Source organism: Mustela lutreola, chromosome 1 (genome assembly GCF_030435805.1).
Source record: "Mustela lutreola isolate mMusLut2 chromosome 1, mMusLut2.pri, whole genome shotgun sequence".
Classification (NCBI taxonomy): Eukaryota; Metazoa; Chordata; class Mammalia; order Carnivora; family Mustelidae; genus Mustela; species Mustela lutreola.
The window spans coordinates 27,411,350-27,438,427 of NC_081290.1; the positions used below are offsets into that span (position 1 = coordinate 27,411,350).

Genomic DNA, 27,078 nt, shown 5'->3' on the forward strand with positions numbered 1-27,078 from the left:
CTTGGCCATTAACCCTTAACTTACATTAAGGCTCTATTCAGCAGAAATTTTCTGAATCGGCTCCTGTTTATTAGGTTTTAGAGACTGTGGCTACACTGCAGTTGAGGTAAGACATTGAGTATGCAGGGAAAAAACCTACACTAGGTAACTGGTACGGCAGATAAGATTTATTTGTTCTATATATAGGAAAAACTGGTTCAAGATAAAGGCCTACAGTGATTTTGTTATGAGATTCAAGTAACCTCCTGATTTAAAAAAAAAAAATCTATAGCAGTTTTTAATTTATTAGACTTATGACTTCTTAAAGCTTGTTTTTATTAATATTTACCATATGCTAGATGCTCTAAATATAGTATCTCTTAATTCTTACTGTAGCTGAGGCTATAAGAAGATAAGTAACCCATGCCAAAAAGTGGTAGAGATAGGATCTGCATTTAGATCCATTCAGTTCCATAAATTTTGCCTTTTTGAGGTCCACCTTTTAATGGTCTCTAAGGAATTTTGCTATACTGAATATTTTCAGAAAATATTTGGCTACAATGCTAGGATAGTAAAAAGCATTATTCTCTAGAGCCATAAGAATAAATAGGAGACATTTTCAAAACACTTCACTATTGTCCACTTTTTTTTTTTAATGACCCTACTAGTTTTTGAAGTTGGCGGCCATGAAAAATGGGCGTTAGTCCTGTTGGCCCATAACTGCCATGAGAAAGCATCCATTGATATTCACAGAAAATGATAAATCTGTTATTTGTGTCCTAAACAGATTTAGTAGCTTCCTATTTCCCCATCTTTATATTCATTATGGTCACTGTGTGGAAAATGATGGCCAAGTTTCTGAAGAATAATCTGAGAGGGATTGGGGGAAGGGACTAATAAGAGTAGATTTCCTATAGAAATAATTGAAGATTTTTTTTTTCTACAGTGCATGCTTATTTTCCTTTAAAAATTTACCCTTGCTCAGACTCAAAAGCAGTGGTCTGAGGAACATTTAAGAAAGTTAACAATTTAACTATTTTCTCTTAGTTCGAGTACTGTAGATGTATCCCATGATCCCCGAATTGTAGGATTTTTTTTTCCCCCTTAGTGTTTCTGGCCACTGTCTTGGAACTTTCAGATTTCTTCTAAATAGAGACCTTGGTGAAGAGCTGTCTTGTTTTGTGCTTATTTTCATCTAACATGCATGTGCCGCATCTCATGTTTACGTTTGCTGTCTCACATTGCTTTATTTAGATGCCATCTAACAACAGTATCAGAAAACAAATAGAAACACTCCAGGTGAGTTGTGTTGACGGTACAAAGTAAACTACTGCTTTATCTCCTTTAAGTGTGGCTTTTTCCCCCCCTTGACCCATTGTTGCATTGCATGTCTGATGTATTTATTCCAACCTGCTTCTCTTCCTGTCAAAGACTAGCTCCCAGCAGGGACACTCTCCAGGGTTCATATTAACGTGGCCCCAAGAAGATGAGCTTACAGGCTGGAAGGGATATGAATGTGGATTCTTAACCCACATCCTTGATTTTAAAATAGTCTGTTTAATTTATTGTCTAACATTAATTACATTGTTATAAATGAAACTTTAAGAATTTAAGTGAAATTAAGATGATAGTGGCTTAGATTGTGACTGTGATTTTTGATGCATGACTTTTTAAAACTTTCATCCTATTGGTTTGGGTTTTAAACAAAATATTTTGGTTTTATTTCCCAGTAGAAAAAAAGGGAAACATTAAAAATGATTGCTACCAAACATATTGGACATATCAGAACTTTATTGGATTTTAATTTACGTAACAACCTGATTATTCATTTTATACCAAAAATTGTGACTAGGGAATTCTATATATACATCTATCTTTGTTTAAGGCTCAGATCAATTTAGGATGTTTTAATTATTCTGACGTGTAGAGCAGCGTTTTAGTGACTGAATAAGTATCATTGCTTGATCATTTTTCATGTGGTTTTGGCTTTGTTCAGTATAGAGTAACTCTGCTTTGTAAACATAGTAGTCCATCTTAGAAAGTTTGAAAGTCAAGTGGTTTCATTCTGGATACCTCAACTTTTTAACATGAGATAACCCAAATATTTTATTAGCCATTCATATAAGAACATTTTTTTAATGAAATTGGACTTAAATATTTTTAATACATTTTGAAAATAGAATGTAATAATGTAAAAATAGTACTTGGAGTATACATATTATATTTTGATATCTTAGATTTAAATGATAGATAAGAAAGTACTACAAAAAACTTGGTTGTAACTAGTAACAATGGATATATTCCTTGATACTTCATATGTTACTTTAGTTACATTAGTAACAAATTAGTAACTACTAGGGAGTGTATTTGAAATTTGGACTCATTATGGATTTAGCAGTGGCAGGAGATTGATGTTAAGACACTGACCAGAATAATCAATACTCCATTCTTTTTTTTTTTTTTTTCCCCTTTCAGCGGTGGAAAGGGGCAGAGGGAGAGAGAGAATCCTTAGCAGGCTCCACATCCAGAGTGAAGCCCTACCTGGGGCCTGATCTCAGGACCCCAAGGTCATGACCTGAGCTGAAATAAAAAATCAGTCCCTTGACCGACTAAGCCACCCAAGCATCCCAGTATTCCATTCTTAATTATATCAATTCTTCATACAGATGTGTAAAATCATATTTTCTAGTGGCTGTTTTTCCTCTTAATCCTGAGTTGTTATTGTTTTGCATTGCTTTTCATAAGTAGTTGTCCATTTTTCTGCATATTAAGAAAATGTAAAATAGAATGGCTAAGTTACTTAGTATTTTAAAACTACCTTTTATTCCTTGCTGTGTATAAAATAATTAACAATAAGAAGTTCCCAAACCTGGGGTATCTACGTGGCTCACTCAGTCAAACTTCTGCCTTCAGCTCAGGTCATGATCCCAGGGTCCTGGGATTGAGCCCCTCATCAGGCTCACTGCTCAGTGAGGAGCCTGCTTCTCCCTCTGCCCCTCCCCCTGCTTGTGCTTTCTCTCTCTCTCTCTGAAATAAATAAATAAAAATTAAGAAAAAAAAATCTCCCAAACCAAACTAAATGAATGCTAATTTATAGCAATCAGTGCATCCTTGAACCAATCAACATGCATAAAGAAATGCTTCTGGGGCACCTGGGTGGCTCATTCGGTTAAGCATCCGACTCTTGATTTTGGCTTGGGTCATGATCTCGGGGTCATGTGATCAAGCCCGGTGTCCGGCTCTGCGCCAGGCATGGAGCCTGCTTAGAGATTCTCTCTCTCCCTCTACGTCTGCCCACCACCCTCCCCCCAGAATGCTCCTAATGAAAGTGACCAATTAGGTACATTTTGAAAATTCACAATTAAATCTCATTACATGACTCTGGTCATTTGAGAACTTAACTTTCTAGAAGAAGTAGCATGAAGAAGAAGTTTACAGATCAAATTGTGATTGAAATGCAATAATTTTCTCATTCTAAATGATAACTTAAGTCATTTCTCATTCTAAACAAAATGTAAAGGTACAACAACTAACATGTATTGAGTATTTAACATGTGCCAGGCAGTGTTCCAAGTGCTTCTCACATATAATAACTTCCTTAATATTTGAGGTAGGTACTATTTTGTCTCCATTTGAGAGATGACAAAATCGCTTGTGGCACCAAGTGATCAAATAGTGCCCCAGGATGGACTCTGGCCGGTATCATTCCTGATTTCAGAGTCCATGCTTTTCGCCCTCTATTCTGTTTTCCCTTATAAGGATAATCACCTTATAATAAAAAATAAAAGGATAATAGTTCTCATTTTTTCATAAATGCAATATCTATAATAACTTTTGGTGTTCTGAATTTTAACTATGTATGGGCTGCAGTGAATTACTCCAAAGATGAGTAATCCTTCCACATGATGTCAGTACTGTGTGAACCATTTATTATCAAGTAAGTTGATGGGTGTATAATTTAGAAGTTCTTTCAAGTGTTAATGTAATATTAATATAATACTAATATTTTACCATTTTGTTTGAGCATTTAAGGAATGGCTCAGGATTTCCTTATTTATGGTTACCTTTCAATTTTCTGTACTTACCATATGCCGGATGTATATTTACATATCTAAGCCTGCTGTAGATTGAAAGACAGAAAGAAGTAGGGCAATGGCTTTTAGTTCTTGATAGATTGTATTAGGTTGGAAATGATTACAAGTGGTTTTTAATAAGTTTATTTCTTTTCTCTTTTGTTTTTAAACAGAATAAAGATCCTAAAATGTCTCGCGTTGCACTGGAATCTTTGTATAGATTGTTGTGGGTTTATGTAATTAGAATAAAATGTGAAAGCAACACTGTAACTCAAAGGTAAGTGCCTTTGTATTAAAGTATATATTTAGGGGTGCTTGGGTGGCTCAGTCATAAAAAGACTGGCTTCGGCTCAGGTCGTGATCCCAGGGTCCTGGGATCAAGCCCTGCATCAGGCTCCCTGCTCAGGGCAGAGCCTGCTTCTCCTTCTCCCACTCCCCCTGCTTGAGTTCCTCTCTTGCTGTTTCTCTCTGTCAAACAAATAAATAAAATCTTTAAAAAAAAAAGTATATGTTTTTAAATATCTTGGTTAAAAAACATCACACTGATTGGACTTTAGTGAGCCTTGCAAAGACCTTAAGAAGGAATATGAATTCTCTTGACATCTTCGAAGAGTAGGAAGAATGTTGTCAGTGTCATTATCTCTTTATGACTCAGTCTCTTTTTTTTTTTTTTTTCCTGTAGTCGTCTTATGAGCATAGTGTCAGCACTTTTTCCAAAAGGCTCACGTAGTGTGGTTCCTCGTGATACACCTCTCAATATATTTGTGAAGATTATTCAGTTCATTGCTCAGGTGAGTGCTGTATCCAATAATACACATATACCTGCAACTTACACATAATTTATTATAGTAATTTGGAGTTTTAAAATTTGTTGCCCATCTAAAAGCATGATAACAAAACACTTATTAATAGTGAATAGTGAAAAATGAGCGTATGCTAATAATTTTTTTGTGACAAAGTTAGTTTACATCCTTGATCTGCACCCCTTGCAGAAGGCAGTGAGACCCACAGGCAGAAGAAGCACGTAATTTAGGAAGGGTCCAGGAGGTCTCTCCCAAGATTTTTGGAAAATTGTTCTCTTGTGCATTAATCTAGTTTCTTAGGGACAAATACAGAATCCACTGCAGCTAGCGGAGCCCAGAAGGATCTTTGAAGCAATCTGGATGGTTCACAGAGTCACTAGTAGGACAAGTCTGAATGACTAAGAGGAAATTGCAGAATTGGGCTATCAGGGTAGCTGCTGCCGTGGTCCCCATCAGTAGAAGATTCCTTCTGTCCCCTCTTCCTCTTCCTCAAGTATGCCGGTTCCCATGGACTCACATGGGTATATGCCCCTTGGCAGGGTCTAAATGACATCCCGAAGCCCACTATAGTGAGGAGCCCTGGGAAATAAAATTTGAGCTCTGAGTCTCTGCAGTAAAGGAGGGTTTATTACAAAGTGATAGAGGCTGAGTGAGCAAATCCCAGGTTTCAATCCCCTTCCCTTTGGGGACATCAGCCTTGGAGAAGCATAGGTAGGGTTACCTCGCCAACTAAGGAAAATGCTTTGATTTCAGAATATTCGTTGTGTTCTCTCTGAACTAAAGCCATGACAGTTTCGACAGTTTAGATCATCTATAATGTAATAATTTTGAACAGTGAAGAAATGAGGAATATTTAAATATAGTGAATGCATTACTGTATACTGGAGCACAGAACTAATGATGATTAAATGAGTATAAATGTTTCCTTAAGGTGAATGAAAGCAAACTGCTTTAGCCCTTGTGTTCAGAAAACTTTTGCCATTGGTGCACATCTGTGTTTTTTTTTTCTTTCCCCTCGGATCTTACCTACTCCCTTGGATTAATCACCACACGCCAGTGAGAACTGTGTGACTGCTCTCAAACCTCAGTTAATCTTACTAATCTTTCATGTCCTTGGAGGTTTCCCTGGAGACCTATTCTGCCTGTCTTACTATGAACTCACCACTCTCTGGGGCTGCTGCATGACTGCTGCTTTGGGACTCCCTCTTGTCATCATTTTGCGAATTCCTTCACTTAGATATTCGGGTGTGATTTTGGTAAATGAGTGTTTAAAATGTTTATCCTTTTTGTTGGAATACTAAATCATTTGATAATTAAGTAATATATTTATAGTCACATTTTTTCCCCCTGAATTTGTAGGTATTTTTCTTTTGTCCAGCTAGGTTTATGACGTTCTTATGGGCACAGACCTGTGTTGTTGCTATTATATGTTTAATTCTTAACATGATACCCAACACATAGTAGAAGGTTATAAGGATTCCTTGATATTTTTTTCTAGGAACGTTTGGATTTTGCAATGAAAGAAATAATATTTGATCTTCTCAGTGTTGGAAAATCTACTAAAACTTTCACCATTAATCCAGAGGTAAAAAAAAAAAAAAATTATAATATGGTAATACCCTATCCTATATAATCTTTTAATTTTTTTTAAGAGCAGCTTCTGGAATCAGAATGCTTAGACTCAAACCACTAGTTAGAAGTTTTGCTTTTAATTACCAGTGTGATCTGGGACCAGTTATTTCACCTTTCTGATGGCCAACTCAATGGTTTCATAGCATGGTAAAAAATAATCAAGAGAGAAAGTTTTCCAGATCAATCAGCTCAGCGGACTTCTGCAGGTTGTGATATGAGCTCAGGTTCCTTTTATCAATATCAGTATCAGATTTTTATTTATTTCTTTTTTAAGATTTTTTTTTTTAATTTATCTGACAGAGAGACCACAAGTAAGTAGAACAGCAGGTGGCAGGGGGGCAGGGAAGCAGGCTCCCCGCTTAGTGGAAAGCCCGACACGGGGCTCAATTCCAGGACCCCGAGATCATGACTGGAGCCGAAGGCAGAGACTTAACCCCCTCAGCCACCCAGGCACCCCAGCATCCGACTTTTAAATAAATAGTATTTATTTAAAAGTTAGTTTAGTTAAAGCCAGAAAAAAATTACACACTTAATCAAATATTGGCAAATTGCAATACATGGGAAGAATGAATAAGTGGGGGTCCTTCTGTGAACCCCAGTATATTATGGACCTTTCCCACTTCCTTCATGATGTTTTCTATGACTGTGTGACATGACCATGTGATATTTAGACTAAGGGAGAACACCCATGCTATGTCGTATATAAAGATGAATAAAGCTTAAAACTTTAATCTTATTTAAATTCAAAAATACGTATAAATACAAGTTTTTATTTTCTTCTAGTATTCCAGTGAGCTTGGGTCTTGCACACCCATCAGGATGCACATGGCCACTTTAGAGACCACTGGCATAGGGCAGAGACAATGGCGGCGTGGGTGGAGAACAGTGGTGGTACAGACGGAGAGAAGGTGGTTGACCATGGAAGGAAACCTCGAGAAGGGATCGAGGTTGAGGGGAAAGTGCATTTGGCTTGAATGAGTCGAACATGAGGCATTTTGACATCCAAGTAGAGCTGTCATGTGGGTCTGAGGGTCTGAGTTCAGAGAAGTGAAGCTTCAAATTGGAGGGCATTGTGGTATGGGTAATAATGGAAGCCATGTAGACTGAAGTTGCCCTGGGAGAGAAAACCTAGTGATAGAGGAGAATGCTGTCTTGGACCTCATCCTGAAGCAGTCTCGCATTGACTCTGTGGCGAAAGGAGGCCAGAGCTACAAGGCTGACAGAAATGACTCAGCCAGCCATGGCACAGATGAGTCAGAGGAAGGGAGTGTTGCAGAAAATAAGACGAGTTGACAGAGTCCTGTGGTGCTTGAAAAGTCACTGCTGAAGCAGTTGCTTCAAGGAAGTATTACAGAGAGGACTTACTCCATTAAGATAATTGAACGTAGTTAATGAAAGTTAACAGAATATATCCAGTTGAAAGGGAAACGCTGGAGATGCAAGCACGAGAAAGGGTAATGGGTGGTGTGCCATTGCCGGGAAAGCAAGAACAGATGGGATCCCAACACCAGGGAAGCCCAGCGCCCCCTTGACGTCAGCAGAGCAAAGGAGAGGGAGAAGAGAGTCTCTTACCTCATAAGAGACTGAGGATAGTTGATGGTTTTTTCTGTTGTGAAGTAGGAGACACATCATTCCTTAAAGGAGGGGATGGTGGAAGGGTAGGATTGCTGAGGAAGGAGCAAAGAGGATGGAAATAAAGTTTCTAGAGAACAGGAGAGCCAGCTGGCCTCGGAAGTGAGGGGGTAGCATTCTGGAATTTGGTATTAAACCGTAATGCCCAAACTACGTAAAAAACACTAGACAGAAAAGTTAGTTTTCCTCGTGTCCTTGTGCCCCCCATCCTCCCCAGCGTTAACAGACAAGATATTTTCAATGTGAAAAAAGGGTATCTTCTGATGCTCTGATCTCATTCTGAAACTTTTTTTTTTTCCTGAAGAGAATGAACATAGGCCTCAGAGTCTTCCTTGTAATAGCAGACAGCTTGCAGCAGAAGGATGGGGAGCCACCGATGCCCACCACGGGGGTTATTCTTCCCTCAGGAAACACTCTTCGTGTCAAGAAAATTTTCCTCAACAAAACCTTGACAGATGAAGAAGCAAAAGTCATAGGTTAGTGTTAACTGGGCCAAATAAACTGCTTTGTGATAGAGTTTAATTTTCTTTTTAAAAAGTTTATGAACAACTAAATCTAAAATTAATATATTGGTCTAATGTGGTTATTCCAGTATAGAGTGATACAGAAAGTGAATACAATTTTGATAATACCTCCAAGGTTTTGTATTAAGAGTCTTCCAATTCAGTCATTATTTTCTTACATGGTACTATCCACTGCATTTTGTACTTCTTTCCAAGTAATTTTAGTTCTGTGCATGAGTTGTACACATTTTCTTCAATATACTGAAGCTGATCATTAGGGAGAAGAGTGTAGCACAATGGACATTCCTTCCTTGGTGCCAACAATAGCTGATGTCCTTGAAAGATAGGCTCTTTTTTTTTTATGGAAAGTAACTACGGCTGTTCTTTATGTAATTTCTGACATTTTATAACCACGAGGCTGTTTTCCCTAGGAATGTCAGTGTACTATCCTCAAGTACGAAAAGCATTAGATAGCATTCTCAGACATTTGGACAAAGAAGTTGGGAGACCGATGTGTATGACCAGTGTACAGATGTCCAATAAGGAGCCCGAAGACATGATCACGTATGTAGTTCACTATATCTCTTCATTGCTATTTCAGTTTTCTTAAAAAGGTAGCTATGGTTCATTCTTGCTTCCTTTCTTTCTCCTCTGGAGTTGCCCCATATTGCCATCTGCTGCACTTCTTAATAAAGTGATTCCTTCCACCTGCTCAGTTTTATTCTTTAAAATGCTGTCAGGGGGCACCTGGGTGGCTCAGTCATTAAGCATCTGCCTTCGGTTCAGGTCATGATCCCAGGGTCCTGGGATCGAGCCACACGTCGGGGTCTCTGCTCGGCGGGAAGACTGCTTCTCCTTCTCCCACTCCCTCTGCTTCTGTTCCCTCTCTCACTCTCTCTCTCTGTTTCAAATAAATAAATAAAATCTTTTTAAAAAATCAAATAAATAAAGTGAGGGGCACCTGAGTGGCTCAGTGGGTTAAAGCCTCTGCCTTTGGCTCAGGTCATGATCCCAGGATCCTGGGATCGAGCCCCGCATCGGGCTCTCTGCGCAGTGGGGAGCCTGCTTCCCCCCTCTCTCTGCCTACTTGTGATCTCCGTCTGTCAAATAAATAAATAAAGTATCTTATAAATAAATAAATAAATAAATAAATAAAGTGCTATCAAAGGAGTTGAGAGAACAAAAGTCCTCCTGGATCTCAATGTCATTGTCAGTGACAAGGCCCTATACTTGTTCCATGACCGATAGATAAATCCTGGTTACCCTTGACATGTGTGGATGTGGATGGTTTAGTAAGTCAAACACATACTCTTGTTTCCAGAATCCCAACAAAAAAGAAAACCTAAAAATCTCCCAGTAACAAGAGGTACAAGAGAGGAATAATATGAGTCGTTTTCTTGAAACTCTACGTCAGCCCCCTGCCACCCCCCACCCCCGTGGCTTGTTGCTGCTTATCATCCCAGCATCTTTTTTTGTTATTGCTATACGACAATAACTTGTATTTGCTAGTAAGTATCTATGTATCCTGTAATAAGAGATTTTTTTTTTAGATATTAATATCTGCATTATAGGTTTTAGAGCACCAAACTGGATATTTGATCTATCAATTTAGTTAATGTAGAGTTATTATATACTGGCATGTGCTAACATCTCTGAGAACTTATCCGGTGTTGACATTTGTCCCCTCTGCATTCCTTTCCCTGGAAAGTCTCTGTCCTCTTCATCACAGCCACCTTCCTCACTGTGTGACCAAGTTGGCCCTCACTAGCTTCCTCTGGCTGTACACGTGGGGTCTGCAAACACAGCAGCCTGCACACTCCCTGCCAGCTGTCCCCTCTGTAATGCCATTCATGTTTGGTTCCAATTTCACCTCTAGTGAAACCACTTTTCCTTTCTCTGCTGCGCTTGCGTCCTTGTTGGCCAGTTTCCTCTTCTGATGATCCATGCTTGTAAAACGTCACCTGTGTTATCCCTGGAGACAAGGAAGCAGCATAGTTACCTGCTTTGCTGTCTGTGTGAAGGAGTAACAAGTGTGCAGTGACCAGTCACAACAGACTTGGACATGTCTGGGTCCCCTGGCTGGCTCCATCGGAAGAGCATGCGACTGTTGTTCTCCAGGTCATGAGTTCAAGACCTGTGTTGGATATAGAGATTACTTAAATAAATAAAACTTAAAAGAAAAGTAACACGATTCATCAGGGATTACGATGCACATCTGTTACTTACATAGTGCTTTGTGGGCTGTAGAGCTAGCAGGGAAACAGGTAGTACTCAACTGAATTGTTGTAACTGGAATTCATGCATATTGGAACCATTTAAAGAGAAGGTGGACTATATAAAATGTTTAAAAGTAGGCTAGCAAGGCTTTTGCCACAGTAACGAATACTCACCCAAAATGCTGAGAACATCCAAATTCTTTTCTACCTGGGAGGATTTTAGGCCACTTCAAGAACAATTTGGATAAAATAAACTAAAATCCTCACCTTGAAATACAGACCAAAATAAAAACAAAAACCAGTGCATTAAGAAGATATTTAAAATAAAATTTTAGAAATCATTGAATAACCAGAAGAAAATATAGTAGAAATAAATTGTATTGAGCCTCTGAAGGAACCAGGGTTTTCAGAACTGACATTTAATTAGATAAAAATGTAAGTATATTTGTGTGTATTTGTGTATATTCTAAAGTAAAATAAAAAGAGAATAGACAGTACCAACAGTGGAATGTGAGAATGTCTTTAAGACCCTGTTAATTATACATATACTATATGTATGTATATGTGTGTATATATATACATAATTATACATAACTATACATACATACTAATTATACATATTAATTATAATATTAAATATTATACATTAAATATTAAATTTTGTTAGTTTTATATGTTCCTAAAATAACCAGTGTTTTGTTATTTAATAATATCAATTGTATTTCCTATGATTTAATAATTAAATATACTTTATTAAAGGTTAGATATTGATTAAATTATATTTTATTTTTAATTTAAAGTAATTGTATTCTAAATAATTAAATACTATTTATTGTTTAAACATAATAGTTCCTGCGGCTTTCTAATTACTGAAAATCTTTTTTGCTTGCTAGTGTTTTCTTTCCTGAATTATCTCTTTATTCTTTTGTCGGCTTGTAAACTGATGACTGTTTACTGGATTTGCATGAGTTCTTTTTATATTAAATACATTAAACTTCTTTAGGGGGAGGAGACTCCTCTATTTTCTCTAATTATTTTTCCAGCTTTGCTTTCGTTGTCTAGCATATGTAGTAAACTTACTAAATCCTGTTATATATTTTTCAGAGGGGAAAGAAAACCCAAAATTGATTTGTTCAGGACTTGCATTGCTGCTATTCCAAGGCTGATTCCTGATGGTATGAGCAGAACTGACCTCATTGAACTCTTAGCAAGGTAAACGAGAATGACTCTTTGCTCTGTTACTTTTTACCTCTTTCAATCCCTTTAAATGTCGAATACACCCCGTTATTGTTCTCATAAACAAAGTAATAAAGACATGTTCAATTCTTTAATTGATATACATTCTTTTTTTTAAATTTCTTTTTGGTGTTCCAGAATTCATTGTTTAAATGTGATATACTTTCTAAACTTCCATGTTGTCTTTCATGTTTTGTTAAACACATTCTCCCCACTCATTTTTAACTTTTTAAAGTTCTTTTGGATTCCTCTACAAATCCTGTTTTTCTGTTTTCCACCTTTTCCATCTAGTATATTTCTTGGAATTTAGATAACATGTTATTCCTTAACAGATACGAGGTGTTGCTCAGCAGGCAGTTAACTATTGGGCTAACACTGGATCCCTTCCTCTGACACCCAGGGTGGTGTCCCGATCTCATGGTCACTTATTTCTCCCATCACGGAGCCCGTAGGGTTTATGCTGCTCTTTCCTCTGTTGGGCTTCTCATAGCTTTATAAAATAAGAAATAACATGACAACCGAATTTGAATACTTGCTCCCAAAACTAACTCCAAGCTGAGGTGAAGGTTTGTTGAAAGCTGCTTCTTTGTTGATGAACTTAGGGATTCCGTAGATAAGGGGTTGGCAAACATTTTTCTGTGAAGGATGAAATGGGAAATATTTTAGGATTGCAGGTCATACTCATCTCTGCCAGTGGCTCAGGAGCAGCCTTGGGCAGCCCATAAAGGAGAGGGCGTGTCCATGTTCCCATGGTGCCCTTGGCCCTTGAACTATAATTTGCTGGCCTCTGCTCTAAATGAAAAAAGCCAAGTATCATGGCCGTCACAGAGCAGGAGTGCTTGACTGTTTTGAAAGCTGTTTACTGGTTGCCAAGCACTTATCGCTAAGCCTTAAGTTAAACTCACTGTGAACAGCTAAGACTTCTTCAGAAACCCTTTTTACGTCCTCCTCAAAAACACCTAGCGTTTCACACGCCCGTCACTAACCTGTCCTCAACCCGTGCAGGTTGCCATCAAGCTACAGAACAGCATTTGTCTTCTCCGTTCAGGGTTATGAGGGGAGAAAGGAGTCGCTCGGAAACTTTGCACCATGAGCTAAATTCCTCCCGTTCCACTCTCTTAATTTTTGCTGTGAATTGGATTGAAGAGTTACAAAGTTCATGTCAGTGTTAGGGCAGGAAAGGAGGTTTAATGATTTGTAATGTTATTGCTTGGAAAAAACAGAAAACATCTCTTACACGATCGTACGCTTGGTAACTCGTACCCTTGGTAACTCGTCTACACCTTTGTGGATAAGGATCCCAAAAGGGATCCTTCCTCACCAAAAGGAACCTGCGTCTCTAAGGGGCAGGGACTGGGGGGCCCAGTGAAGGGAACAAACATCTGAACAGTCAGTGAGTGACAGCTTTGCCACTTGCTTTGCTTCCTTCCCCTGTGAGATTCATTTGCAAATTAATTTACTTTACCAGAAAGGAACATTCTAGGGTCTCTTCTATTTTGTGCCTCATTCTTACCATTTGGAGTTGTGATCTCTAAATCTTGGGGTTTTTTGTTTTGTTTTGTTTTGTTTTGAATGAAAGCAAGTAAACAAAACAAAGATGCAGACTTGTATGCTATGTCTAAGGAAAGTTAATTCCTCTGTCTTAAATTAACCCAGCTGCATTGTTGTTCTCTACGCAGTGGGTGGTTAGCTCCTGTGTGTAAATTCTGAGTTACACAGATGGGTGTAAGGTGGACATGTGTACATTTGGGGATTTGAGGGCGGTTGAAATCATCTTTAAAATGAGCATCATGAGGGCGCCTGGGTGGCTCAGTGGGTTAAGCCGCTGCCTTCGGCTCGGGTCATGATCTCAGGGTCTTGGGATCGAGCCCCACATCGGGCTCTCTGCTCAGCAGGGAGCCTGCTTCCTCCTCTCTCTCTGCCTGCCTCTCTGCCTACTTGTGATCTCTGTCTGTCGAATAAATAAATTAAAATCTTTTAAAAAAATAAAAATAAATAAATAAAAATATAAAAAAAATAAATAAAATAAAATGAGCATCATGGAGACAGTCATTCTTCTTCCACAGAATCTCCCTTGGTGCTACTCTCAGAGACAGGACACTGGGCTACAGAGCCTGACCCTGGCCCCAGATGATACTTCTGCTGCTCCGGGTTCATGGCTTACTTTCAAGTCTGTCGAGCTGTAATAGATGTTCTCTTCCGTCTCCCTGTCAGGTGAAGGTTGGCTTAGTGAAGACCAGAACTGAGTTCAGCAGGGCGAAGACGTGACATCTCCTTCCACTTAAAGCACGCAGCTTCCCTCCTCTGTCAGTGAGGATAATGCCACCGCCTGTCGGTGTGGCGTAGTCTAATATGACCTACTTAGCTGCTTCCCTCAGGCTCTTCCTAACTCTGACGACTGGTGTCCTGATGGTCAGTCACTAAAGGAGTCCTCTTCAGCCCCAAATCAGAAACTCTTGCTCATGGAGGATTATATATTGGTAGCTTCACTACTGCAACCATCTTTTATGGTTTTCTTATCATTCTCTGCTTTATGTTCTGGTAAAATCCTTTAGCTAATACTACTTTCATGTCCTCTTATTGCTTGGATATCTTTAAAGGGTGATTTTGTATAGCCTCTCCTCAGTCTCTTTAGGGACTTGTGTGTTAGATCAGCACTTTTTTTTTTCCACCATTTTTTCCCCTACATATACCCCATTTATGATGTTACTCTAAAATTTACTCTCCCGCTTCAGAATGATTTCTGTTGAATTGCTTTCATCTTGGTTTACTGTATTTTCTTGTTTACAATCAGCCATCCTGTATTTAACTGTAACTGCAGCAGCACGAAAAAAATGACCGATAAATCATGTTCTTTCCAGTGATAATAAGGGACTGAACATCCGAGAGATAGGGCTAAGGTATTATATGACTGGATATAATTTTTGACTGATAACAAGATAACATATAGCATTTCAAGGACTAAAGCGTCTTTAAAATATAATTCTGGGGGCGCCTGGGACGCTCAGTAGGTTGAAACCTCTGCCTTCGGCTCAGGTCATGGTCTCAGGGTCCTGGGATCGAGCTCTGCATTGGGCTCTCTGCTCAGCAGGGAACCTACTTCCTCCTCTCTCTCTGCCTGCCTCTCTGCCTACTTGTAATCTCTATCAAATAAATAAATGTTTATAAGTCTTTAATAAAAAGTTAAAAATGTAATTCTGATATGTCAAGCTCTATTTTTTAAAAGTACAGCATTTTAATTATGATCAAACATATCTGAGTTACAACAAAAGTACCAACTACTATTAATAGATTTATATGGGAATTTAAGTAAGAGAATATAGAATAACATGGGGTGACTATATTCGACAGGGGAACACTGGTTCCCATCTTCAGACTTAGAAATCAACAAAGAGGACAAATTCTTTAGGTTCCTAGTTTTCAGTTTTACATGATAAAACTGGGAAGGTTTTGAGGTTTGCTAATAGACTTCTGTTCTTGATAGGCTCACCATTCATATGGATGAAGAACTTCGTGCTCTGGCTTTCAATACCCTGCAGGCACTAATGCTTGACTTCCCAGATTGGCGGGAGGATGTTCTTTCAGGATTTGTTTATTTTATTGTCCGGGAAGTGACTGATGTCCATCCCACGCTCCTTGATAATGCTGTAAAGATGTTGGTACAATTAATAAACCAGTGGAAACAAGCAACCCAAGTGCATAACAAAAACCAGGACTCCCAGGTACCGAATACTTTTGTCTGGTCCCTTTGTACGTGGTCAGTGGGAAATGCCCAGCAATGGCATTAATATATGTTGCGTTGTCAAAAACCGAACATTGGCTTAGTGTTGTTGACTTTGGAAGTATTCATAGTCCCTTAAACTGAACCTTCCTGCAGTTCAGATATTAAATACAGTGTTTGTGTGTCCAGCCTTTCCAACCTTCTTCCTTTGGTAACAGTTTTGAATGAACACAGAGAGTGGAGGCCATCCTAGCTTACATTTAGGCTATTTCCAATATATTTAAAGCTGATAGAATAATAATTTTTGGTAGTATTCCATTTGAGTTATTTGATTGTTTTACCCATGGCACTAATCCCTGCTTCACATATGCAGTGTGTCTGTTTGTTTAAATGAAAGGTTCTCAGATTATTGATTTATGTAATGTATTGTCTTAGAACCTTGTAATTTTGGAGTTGGATCATCCAAATCCGTCCAGCTTCTCAACCTTCATTGAGCATAGAAATCACCATGGGTTTGGGCACCTCAGGGGCCTAGTTGGTTAAGCGTCTGCGTTTGGCTCAGGTCATGATCTTGGAGTCCTAGGATTGAGCTCTGCATGGGGCTCCCTACTCAGGGGGGAGTCTCCTTGTCCCTCTGCCTCTCTCTTGCTTTGTATCTCAAATAAATAAATAAAATCTAAAAGAAAAAAAAAGGAAATAAAGAAATCACCAGGGGCCTAAGAATCTCTGTTTTCTACAGGCTTCTAGGTGATGCCATGCTGCTGGTCTACACTTTGACTTCAAATGGTCCAATTCAATCCCCTTATTTTCCACAAATAAATGTTAGACCACGAGTCATTAACAGTGTCAGCTCCAAGATTACAAAGTAGCCAGAGAACTTTAGCAGTTCAGTACAGAATTCAGAGGCTGCCAGTTAAATGCTTCTTTTCCTCTGTGTATACTGTTAAATTTTGATAACTTAAGTATTATTTAAATTGCCTGAGCTGAGGCAGACCTATTGCTGTAATTGAGATAATTTGCTTTCCTCTTTATCAGTGGTTGCACCAGAACGTCTATACATATTTTGTTGTTTTATTGTTAATTTCTGTTTATTTTTCAAGCATGGTGTGGCTAATGGAGCTTCACATCCCCCTCCTCTGGAAAGGAGCCCGTATTCCAATGTATTCCACGTGGTCGAAGGGTTTGCACTCGTCATTCTCTGTAGCAGTCGACCTGCCACTAGAAGGTTAGCCGTCAGTGTCCTTAGAGAAATAAGGGCTCTGTTTGCACTTTTGGAAATACCTAAGGTAAGATTTAGGTATATTGCTTAATTATCTAGTGAAAGTACTTAAGAACCCTCCTGTTGTTCATTCTTATGCCTTTTGCCTTGCTGCTGTGTGGTTATAACTTACCTTCATAACAAACGAACAAAGTCTTTTTGACAGGGTTTAAACTAGCCCACCTGCCCTCAATTCCATTAGTACAATTCCATTTTTACAAGTAGCGCTAACGTGAATGTTGTTATGTTTTCTTAGATTTGGTTACTTTTCTTAATCATTCCTAAATCTTTTTAGACATATGATACTTTTTTATAGGGTGATGATGAACTAGCCATCGATGTGATGGACAGGTTGAGCCCATCCATTCTCGAGAGCTTCATACATCTCACTGGGGCTGATCAGGTAACTAGAATGATTTCATTCTATTCAGTCTTGAATGCTGTTCAATCTTGGAACTTCAGATAGACATCTCTGATTTCCCTTTACCACTTTAATGCATTGGAAAGTATTTTATGTCCAAGTCATAAGTAATTTGACTAAGAATGGGTTGATTTTTTTCTTTAAAAGGTTATACATCAAGATTTCAAGATTGGATGTAAACATACCTTTCCAACTTGATTACCTGAAGTTTTTTTCTTCCCCTTTGAAATACAGGGACAAAGTTTCTGTTCTCTGTCTGTGACACTTGGCTCTTATAACTCACAACTTAATATATAACCGAGGGAGATAATAAAAAAAATTATAAACCTAAGTGATGATTATAAATCTGTACAATTTAAAGAATTCTGTTTTAGAATATTAACTATGATTTATGCCAACAAAAAGAATAGTGAAGCACTCTCTTCTAGTGCCTGAAGTCTTGCCTTCCTGCCTCAGAGCGGGTGTTTCGTAAATATCTATTGACTTGATATAGAGTATGAATTGAGTTTCTGTTCAGTTTCAGACCCCATTTATTTTTGTTGTTGTTCGAATGACACATAATTTGCTGTGAAAGTCAGTCTTTATCTCTTCAGTATAAGAGCTTAGAATATTGTTGAACAAATATGTAAGAATAGGTACCTCTGTGAAGTCCCATTTTCCAGTCTGTTCCACAAATGCCTATTTCAGGCATGTCAGCAGGAAGTTAATGGTCCCTTTTTCAGTTCCCGGCAGCGTTAGTATGCCCACGGAAGTTGCCTATTCCTATATGAATTACGTAAGTTGTAGTTCTTCACCCTTTTTGGTTTATAGAGCCTTCTGAGACTAATGAAAGCTGTGAAATGTCTCTCCAGAAAAGCACATGTACACACCTACACACAAAAATGGTGTGTGCAATTTCAGGAATTCACTACTCCCTTAAACCCACTTCGGACCTCATCATTACCTCTGTTTTAGAACCTCTGTTCCAGAAACTACCAGTAGGCCATGTATAGTTTAATACAATTCATATGGCAGAATTTTGAAAATGACCGAAACGTGTGATAACCCATTGTTTTTTTTTTTTTCTCTCCGTAGACTACTTTGCTGTACTGCCCTAGCTCGATAGATTTACAGACGTTAGCAGAGTGGAACTCTTCTCCCATCAGCCACCAGTTCGATGTGATCAGTCCTTCCCACATATGGATATTTGCACACGTGACCCAAGGCCAAGACCCGTGGATTATAAGCCTCTCCAGTTTTTTAAAGCAGGAAAACCTCCCCAAACATTGCTGTACAGCTGTGAGCTATGCTTGGATGTTTGCATACACAAGACTTCAGTTGTTGTCCCCACAAGTTGATATAAAGTAAGTAATTTCCTGGTTGATCTAAAGTACATTTTTAGGGGCACCCCGGGTGGCTCAGTGGGTTAAAGCCTCTGCCTTCGGCTCAGGTCATGATCCCAGGGTCCTGGGATCGAGCCCTGCATTGGGCTCTCTGTTCCACAGGGAGCCTGCTTTCTCCTCTCTCTCTCTGCTTGCCTCTCTGCCTACTTGGGATCTCTGTCAAATAAATAAATAAAATCTTTAAAAAAAAAAAGTACATATTTAAATATGTAGACTGTCCGTTTTTATAAATATGTATTTGAAAAGTCACACAAGTTGGAAATTCCACAAATGAATGACGTGCCATAATTGGACTGATGTATTAAAGAGGGAGATGAAAGATGTGAAGGCTGTAGTCTTATAATCCCTTGTGCTTTTCATGTCATTCAGTCTCACCAGATTGTTAGTTCACTTACTAGGACAGTGCTTGGTACATGGTGTGTGTCTGATGGATCCGTGTGGAAGGAAAGAACACGGAGGGAAGGGTCGGAAGAGGAGGATCGATGTGGATATAGGGAAGTTTGTAGATGAATGGTGTGAAGTGAGGAGACACCGGTCTCAGGGACCTGACTTCTCCTGATGACATCAAGAGGAAGGCCATCTGCTGATAGGCAGTGACAATGGCATTGAACTTCCATTTGGAGGCTAAGGGTAAAAATTTGGAGTAACTGATGGTGTGATAAAGTGTGGAGGTAACTGCTTCATCAGTTAATTTCTTCTTGCTCTTAAATAGAACAGAGAATTTTTGAACCTGAATTTGAGTTCCTGGTTTCATTTGATCCAGTACACCATTCATCAGATGGCATAGAAGGAGTCCTCTCATCATAGACGTCGCCATGTAAACCCAACACCCAAACTCAACACCTTAGGCTCACATGAAAGGCTCTCCGAACTTGGTTCCAGTCTATACATTTTTCCTTACTTTCGGTCATGGCTACCTATGTGCTCTTATGTTAGAACAAAAAAAAAACTTCTCAGCGTTCACTGCGTGGGTCTACAGTTCTAGTCTCTTGAGTTTTTATTCACATGAACCTAGAATGCTTTTTGTCTTCTCTGTGTTCTATGTGTTGATATCTGATGTAGCTCAAATTACACCTTATTTTTAAAGCTTTCTTCTACATCTCCGACCCAGAGTAGTCATTCCTTCTTTTGGACCTGAATATAGATATTTTTGCTATTTCAATATGTGTATACACTTACTATTTATATCTGTGTATGTTCTCAGGAATTGTGTATTAGATTTTTTTTTTTTTTTTTTTTTTTTAGTGAAAATTGGCACCTGCCACCTTGCGTAAATAACCTTTATGACTTTATCTCATTGGGTCTCCCCTAATTGCCATATTTTAAATTGGAAGCCCCTCTCCTACTACCATTCTCTGTCTCTTTTGTTGTTCATTATCACACTGGGCACCATCTGACATTGTTTTATTTATTCTGTATTGTGTATCTTCCCCGACACACATGATGGTAGAGATTTTTTTTACAGAGTTTGTTTTGTTTTACTGCCATCATAATATTTTCTAAAATAGTAAAACACTGTTGGTGAGTTAACAAAGTGGTATATTGCTTTGCTTATCTTAATTTATGAATGTATTGAAGCCAAGGACAATGTATTAGTATCTTTCTGCTTTTTTTGCTCTGAGTCCTTAATCCCACCAGCATTTTGGTAATTAGAAAAATTTATAGAATTGTGCCAATATATTTTATTGGTCTGATGTTTGAAGACAGAAATTTGACAGAAGCCTTAAAAGTGTAGCTGTCCTTTTGATGTCACAATTTCAATTTCAAGAGTTTACCCAAGAAAAAACTTTTATTGCAATTAAGCGTATATTCAAATGTATAGTGCTGTGTATTATAGGGGAAAATTGCTGTTAGCTAAAATGTCCGATAATGAAAATTTGGACAATAAATCCTAATAATTTTTATAATAATATAGCATACAGCCATCAAAAATGATGTCAGAGAAGTATATTCATTTAATGGGAGATGTTTAAAGCACACACTAAATAAATGTGAAAACCAACTGTACTATTCAGGTTTTATAAGTTAAGGGAGATATATTCATTTATTTATATATATGTATGTATTTGAATCGAAGATGTATGAAAGAATATACAGTGCTTATATTGACGTGGAGCTAAAGGTGATTTTCATTTTGTTTTCCCAGTTTTTTTTTTTAACACTGAGCGTGTATAATAAGTTATAAAATGTGGCCTGATAAAAATAATAACTTTGATCACAAGAACAGTAGATTATGTTAAAATGATCCTATGATGTATTTAAATTTTCAGTCAGATAGTCATATCTTATACCACCCCACAGAGACTTAGTGGTTAGTAATAAAACCTTATTAACCATCTTTCCTAAATTGATAGAATTAGCTTTAGTTTAAAAAAAAAAAATCTTCAGAACACGTTGAATTATTTACAGCTCCCTGTTTCTCTTCTTCTTCTTCCCCCAGTAGCCCCATCAATGCCAAGAAGGTCAACACCACCAGCAGCAGCGACTCCTACATCGGCCTGTGGAGGAACTACCTGCTGCTTTGCTGCAGTGCCGCATCGTCCACTTCCTCTTCCGCATCCACGGGGTCTGTGAGGTGTTCCCCGCCCGAGACGCTGGCATCCACCCCTGACAGCGGCTACAGCATTGATTCCAAAGTAAGCTTTCCCCATCCGCCACTGAATCTGAAGGGCACCACAAAGTAATGTTTTCAGATTTCTTTCCCAGGACAGTAAAGTAATGTGGTTGAAAAGTGTATTACTTGTCCGAATGATGAAAATAGCTCAAGGAGTCCCATTACTATGGATTCCTGGTTGGAATCCGTTTTATATGTATGTGTGTGTATGTTCATGTGTATTTGTGTGTGTCTGTGTGTATAATTGATTCCAACCAGGAATATATGTAATAAAAAACTGTATAAAACTATATATATGTATATCGTTTCACTTTGGTGAAAAGATGATCATGCTCATTAAATTCATCATAATATTTTTAAAGCAATTTTCACCCCCACTGTTGCTCACTTGGTTTCCTGTAGTTCTCACAATGTAAAAGAAATCATTTAAATAATTAAATACCTTTGTTGACTTTCCCTAAATTGTGCAGTGATATGTGATACTTGGTAAGAACAGTTCTGTAGTCTTCATGATGTGACACAAAATATTGTGAGATGGTTGAAGAAAATTTAGAAACCTGAGTAAGATCTGAGTGTCTTACTTTAACACCAATGACTTGGAAATAATTTTGTTTAATTCACTTTCACGGATCAAAAGACATAGAATATCAGAATATCCTCCTACAGAGGAAGTGAGCCTATTATGTAATGGTAAGTATCTGTAAGAAATTAAGAAACCCACAGAGCCCAAATTCTTTCAGTGAACTTAGAGTGAACCTTTGGACAAATCATTTAATGTTCTTAGATTATGTACACCACAGGTGAATTTTGCAGTTCCACTCACAGTAAAATTTCATCTCTCCGTTGCCCTTGATGAAGTATTAATGAAATGCCAAGTTATTTAGTTGGATGTACTGTCATTAATGGCTGCTATAAATACATATTTTTTTTTTCCAGATTATTGGCATCCCATCTCCTTCATCCCTGTTTAAGCATGTAGTTCCAATGATGCGCTCTGAGAGCATGGAAATCACAGAATCCCTTGTTCTAGGTCTTGGCAGGACCAACCCAGGAGCTTTTAGGTAATTACCTTCATATGTTTTCTCTATACACTAAAATAGTCAATGTGCTACTGGAGAGGTGAGATAGAGTCCTTACAATCAGGACGGTTCATATCAGTCCTGATGTTTACCAGTTAACTAACCATGTAACATTAAACGAGTCATTTAATTTCTTAGATCCTTTTTTCCTTCATTTTGACTGAGGAAATGAGATTTCCCCAGTGTTCTTTACAGGATTACTATGAAATCTCATGTATACTGTATATAAATGTGTTCTAAAAATGATAAAATGCCACGTAAATTTTTAATATTTCCCTACCTATTGACACGTCTATTTTATAGTTTTGGTCTACTGGTTGAAACTATAGTTTTTCCTTTTCTTGTTCAAAAGAATTAGATTTTTTTCACTTTTTAAAAATTAACATATAATGTATCATTAGCCCCAGGGGGTACAGGTCTGTGAATCATCAGGCTTACACATTTCACAGCACTCACCATAACACATACCCTCCCCAGTGCCCATAACCCAACCACCCTCTCCCTACCCCCCTTCCCCCAGGAACCCTCAGTTTGTGTTTTTTTGTTTTTAGATATTTTATTTATTCATTTGGGAGAGAGAGAGAGCACATGCAGGGGAAGAGGCAGAGGGAGAGGGAGAGGCAGACTCTTCCCTGAGCAAGGGAACCCGATGCGAGACTTGATCCCAGGACTCTGGGATCATGACCTGAGCCGAAGGCAGATACTTAACTGTCTGAGCCACCCAGGCGTCCCCCTCAGTTTGTTTTGTGAGACTAAGAGTCTCTTATGGTCTTTCTCCCTTCCGATCCCATCTTATTTCATTTTTTCCTTCCCTACCCCCAAAGCCACCCACTTTACCTTTCAGATTCCTTATATCAAGGAGATCATATGATAATTGTCTTTCTCTGATTGACTTATTTCATGCAGCAAGAATTAGATTATTTTTAAAAGAAATATTTTTTATATCATCTTTGATGTTCTTTATCTTGACAAAGTAAATCCTTCCTTTTTGCATGAGTTTCTGCTTTATTGTTGCCTGCTGGGCCTTGTATTTATTCTTTTGAGATTATCCTCTATTGATCTAAGGTAATGTTTGTTTGATATTTTATCTCTGAGATATCATGTACAACAGAGGTAATAGGTCTATATTTGTGGGATGGCATTCATCATAAATGAGGTTTTGAAAGATTATTTTATGACAAAAAAGTACAGTATTTTGCTAAGAGCAAAAAAAAAAATGGGTTGGAAAAATGATCTCAGCTTCTTAAAAAAACAAATTCTCATAAACAGAAACAATCCAGAGGCAAATACATTAAAGTCTGCAGTAGTTTTATAGACGATAAAATAGTGGATGCATTTTATTTTTTTCTTTTCCCCATCATCTACGATCTACATCTATAATGAGCACATATTCAATTTAAAATCAGATTATAAGCAAAGATGAGATTATCATTTTCATGAAGTTCATGCCCTTTGACTCATCAACTGCATTTGTAAGAATTAATCCTAAGGAGATCATCAGAAATGAAAACAAAGATGTTCACTGAGGCAGTATTTATAATAATAAAAATTAGAAAAAATTGGAGCACCTGGCTGGCTGAGTCAGTAGAGCATTTGACTCTCGATCTTGAGATTGTGAGTTTGAGTCCCACGTTAGGTACAGCGATTACTTAAAAATAAAATCTTTTAAAAAATTTAGGTGAAATTTAATGAACCAGTAATAAATGAAAATGTTTAGAAAAACTATGGTGTCCCATAGTGTTGGGATAATGTGTTCTCCCATATGGTATCCCATGTGGTAGGATATTGTGAGTTAACTAAGGGCACGTGGATGTCATTACGCTGGTGTTGGAGGAAGAAAGGATGTCTTCTCATACCTGCTAGGGCTTCGACTATGTAAAGTACCCCTGGGCTGCAAAATGATGGAACACCAGTGTTGACGTTATTTACCTCTGCAAGTTAGAATAGGTGGCCTGTACCATTTTTTTCTGCTTTCCCAGTGGTCTACAGTGTGCACGTGTTCTTCTGTAACCAAAACAATGAGGACTGTGTTAAAGCAGTAGAACTGGGATTAACACTTTACTGCGTGTCATTAGATGAGTATTTACATATTTGTGCATCAGATTATATCTGTTCAGCCATTATTTAACAATGTGTATAATTTTTCTTCTAGGGAACTAATAGAGGAATTACATCCCATAATTAAAGAAGCACTCGAAAGAAGGCCAGAGGTAAATGTAGTTTTCCTCATTAAATATATATTTGGCAGATACTTGTTTGTCTTCTGTGTTCCCTACATTATACCAAAAGTTAGCCATTGAGAAGTAGATACATAAAAGATGGTCTGATGCAGTCTTCAACCCTTTCTTTCTTTCTTTCTTTCTTTTTTTTTTAAGAGAACCTGCAGGGGTGGGGAGGGGCTATGGGGGAGGGGTAGAGAGAAGCTTGAGCAGGCTCCATGCCCATCGTGGGGCTTGATCTCATGACCCTGAGATCATGACCTGAGCTGAAATCAAGAGTCAGCACTAAACTGACTGAGACACCCAAGCATGGTGCTCCTGAACATTTTTTAAATATACAGAATTCTTCCCTACCCCCTCACAGAGGATCTTACGCAGAAACTCATTCTAGAAAACATATTAAATTGCTCTAACTCAAGTGGGCCCAGTCAGAGTCGAGATTGGGGTCAGCAAAGCTTTTCTCTAAATGGCCAGATAGTAAATATTTTCACCTCTTCGGGCCCTGCTGTCTCTGTTGCAATTACTCAGTCTGCTCTAGACAATGAAACAAAGGGGCATGGCTATATCCCACCCCCCCACCAATTTTTTTTTTTTTAATTTTATTTTTTAATTTATTTTTTATTTTTTTTAAAGTATTTTTTTTTAAGATTTTATTTATTTATTTAACAGACAGAGATCACAAGTAGGCAGAGAGGCAGGCAGAGAGAAAGAGAGAGAGAGGAGGAAGCAGGCTCCCTGCTGAGCAGAGATTCCCGATGCGGGGCTCAATCCCAAGACTCTGAGATCATGACCTGGGCCGAAGGCAGAGGCTTTAACCCACTGAGCCACCCAGGCGTCCCCACCCCCCCAATTTTTTTTTTTAGGCAACAGTGGGCCAAGGTTGGCTGAGGGTTGTAGTCTGCCAATCCCAGGTCTATGTCCCTAAATCTAAAAATCTGCAACTTTTAGAACCACAGGTCTGGTAGGGACAGGTAGATACATGAACCATAATTATGACAGCATATTACACACTGGAATGAAATCACAGATAAGAGGTTGCTCAAACCGCAGAGAAGAAAGCCTCTGGCTCTACCTTTCGAGGAAAAGTAGGTCTGAAGCACCAATATTTGAGGAGAAGTTTGAAGCATGTTCCCCAGTGGACGAGCATGAGAAAGACATTCTAGGCAGGGAGACGGCATTTGCAAACTTTATAAAAAGAATGTGGACGTTGCAGATTCTTTTGATGGAGAAAATGATTGATGATTGATTTAGGCTGCAAAGCAAGACAAGAACTATCTCATCAGGGACTCCTGGTCTCAGTTTTATCCTGCATTATCCTGCAGACCACTGAGCACCATATGGCGAGAGCATTAGAACTGCCTGGAGGAGGTCCTCCACATTATAGATTCCTGGGCCTATTGAGTGAGATTCCCTGGAACAGAGCTCAGAAATCTTTTAAAAAGCACCGTAGATGAACCTGGTGTAGGAGACTGAGAGCCACTGCTATTGGTCCCAGAGGAATTAAAGCAGGAGAAGGACATGGTGACAAGAACCGCCCTTTTAGAAACTTTAAGATGGCATCTGTAAGCCTTCAGTTCCTTTCTTTAATTCAGCCCTGTGGAGTAGTGATATTAATTGATTGGGCTTTTGTTTCAGAATGATCATGTTGGTTACAGTGTAGGATGATTCATTAGAGGGACTTGGAATTGGCAACAAAATTAAGTAGCAATGTTTATACTTCAGAATTTCAGGGGGAAGAAGTCCTCCTAGCAAGTGAGTGGGTTAGCTCAGTGTTGTACCTGGAATTGAACGCTTCAGACTCACGATCTTTCTATAGTGACAGAGTGGAAACAAGTCAACTAAAACTTCGCAGAGATCGTCAAAGACTGCTTAGAAACTATCCTGTGCAGTACAAATGGCTGTAAACTTTATAAAGAGTGATAAGAAATAGGAAATGTAACGAGCTGGTCATCAGCAAATTGGTCTGCTCTAAAAGGCAGGAAACTGCATTGTTGCTCTGTACTGTGAAAATCACCTCCCAGTGATGTAATGAACAGTAGAAGGAAGTGGTAGAGCAAATCTGTCTCTTCCAACTACACGGGTTCCCACAGAATACGGGGGAGATGTGACAGCTAAATGTGCTAACCATTAGTCCTTCGGTGCTAGTAAGACCGATTTATTCAGACCATAATGATCAGGGAAATTTTTTTCTTCTGCATTTAGTTTCTGTGTCAGAATTAACTTTTGAGTGGAGAACTTCGGCGTGAGCAAAATCTGTGGGGTTTCTTCATTCCCCTTTGTGTTCTTTTCCCTGTCCTATTGTTATATTTT

General features: G+C 38.4%; 1 protein-coding gene across 7 annotated transcripts in view; it reads left to right on the forward strand.

The window, feature by feature from the left end:
• Positions 1-27,078, forward strand: part of FRYL (FRY like transcription coactivator) — a 265,921-nt gene that overhangs the window by 162,450 nt on the left and 76,393 nt on the right. For 5 of the 7 annotated variants that reach the window (XM_059161860.1, XM_059161868.1, XM_059161877.1 and 2 more), the window contains 14 exons: positions 1,234-1,278; positions 4,226-4,329; positions 4,735-4,843; positions 6,354-6,440; positions 8,424-8,595; positions 9,054-9,186; positions 11,943-12,050; positions 15,559-15,796; positions 16,896-17,081; positions 17,370-17,456; positions 18,549-18,817; positions 21,297-21,492; positions 22,407-22,531; positions 24,702-24,759. In XM_059161860.1, the coding sequence (XP_059017843.1) occupies positions 1,234-1,278; positions 4,226-4,329; positions 4,735-4,843; positions 6,354-6,440; positions 8,424-8,595; positions 9,054-9,186; positions 11,943-12,050; positions 15,559-15,796; positions 16,896-17,081; positions 17,370-17,456; positions 18,549-18,817; positions 21,297-21,492; positions 22,407-22,531; positions 24,702-24,759 (1,917 nt within the window). The remainder of the gene's footprint in view (positions 1-1,233; positions 1,279-4,225; positions 4,330-4,734; positions 4,844-6,353; positions 6,441-8,423; positions 8,596-9,053; positions 9,187-11,942; positions 12,051-15,558; positions 15,797-16,895; positions 17,082-17,369; positions 17,457-18,548; positions 18,818-21,296; positions 21,493-22,406; positions 22,532-24,701; positions 24,760-27,078) is intronic. The other 2 variants (XM_059161841.1, XM_059161851.1) reach the window with 1 other exon arrangement.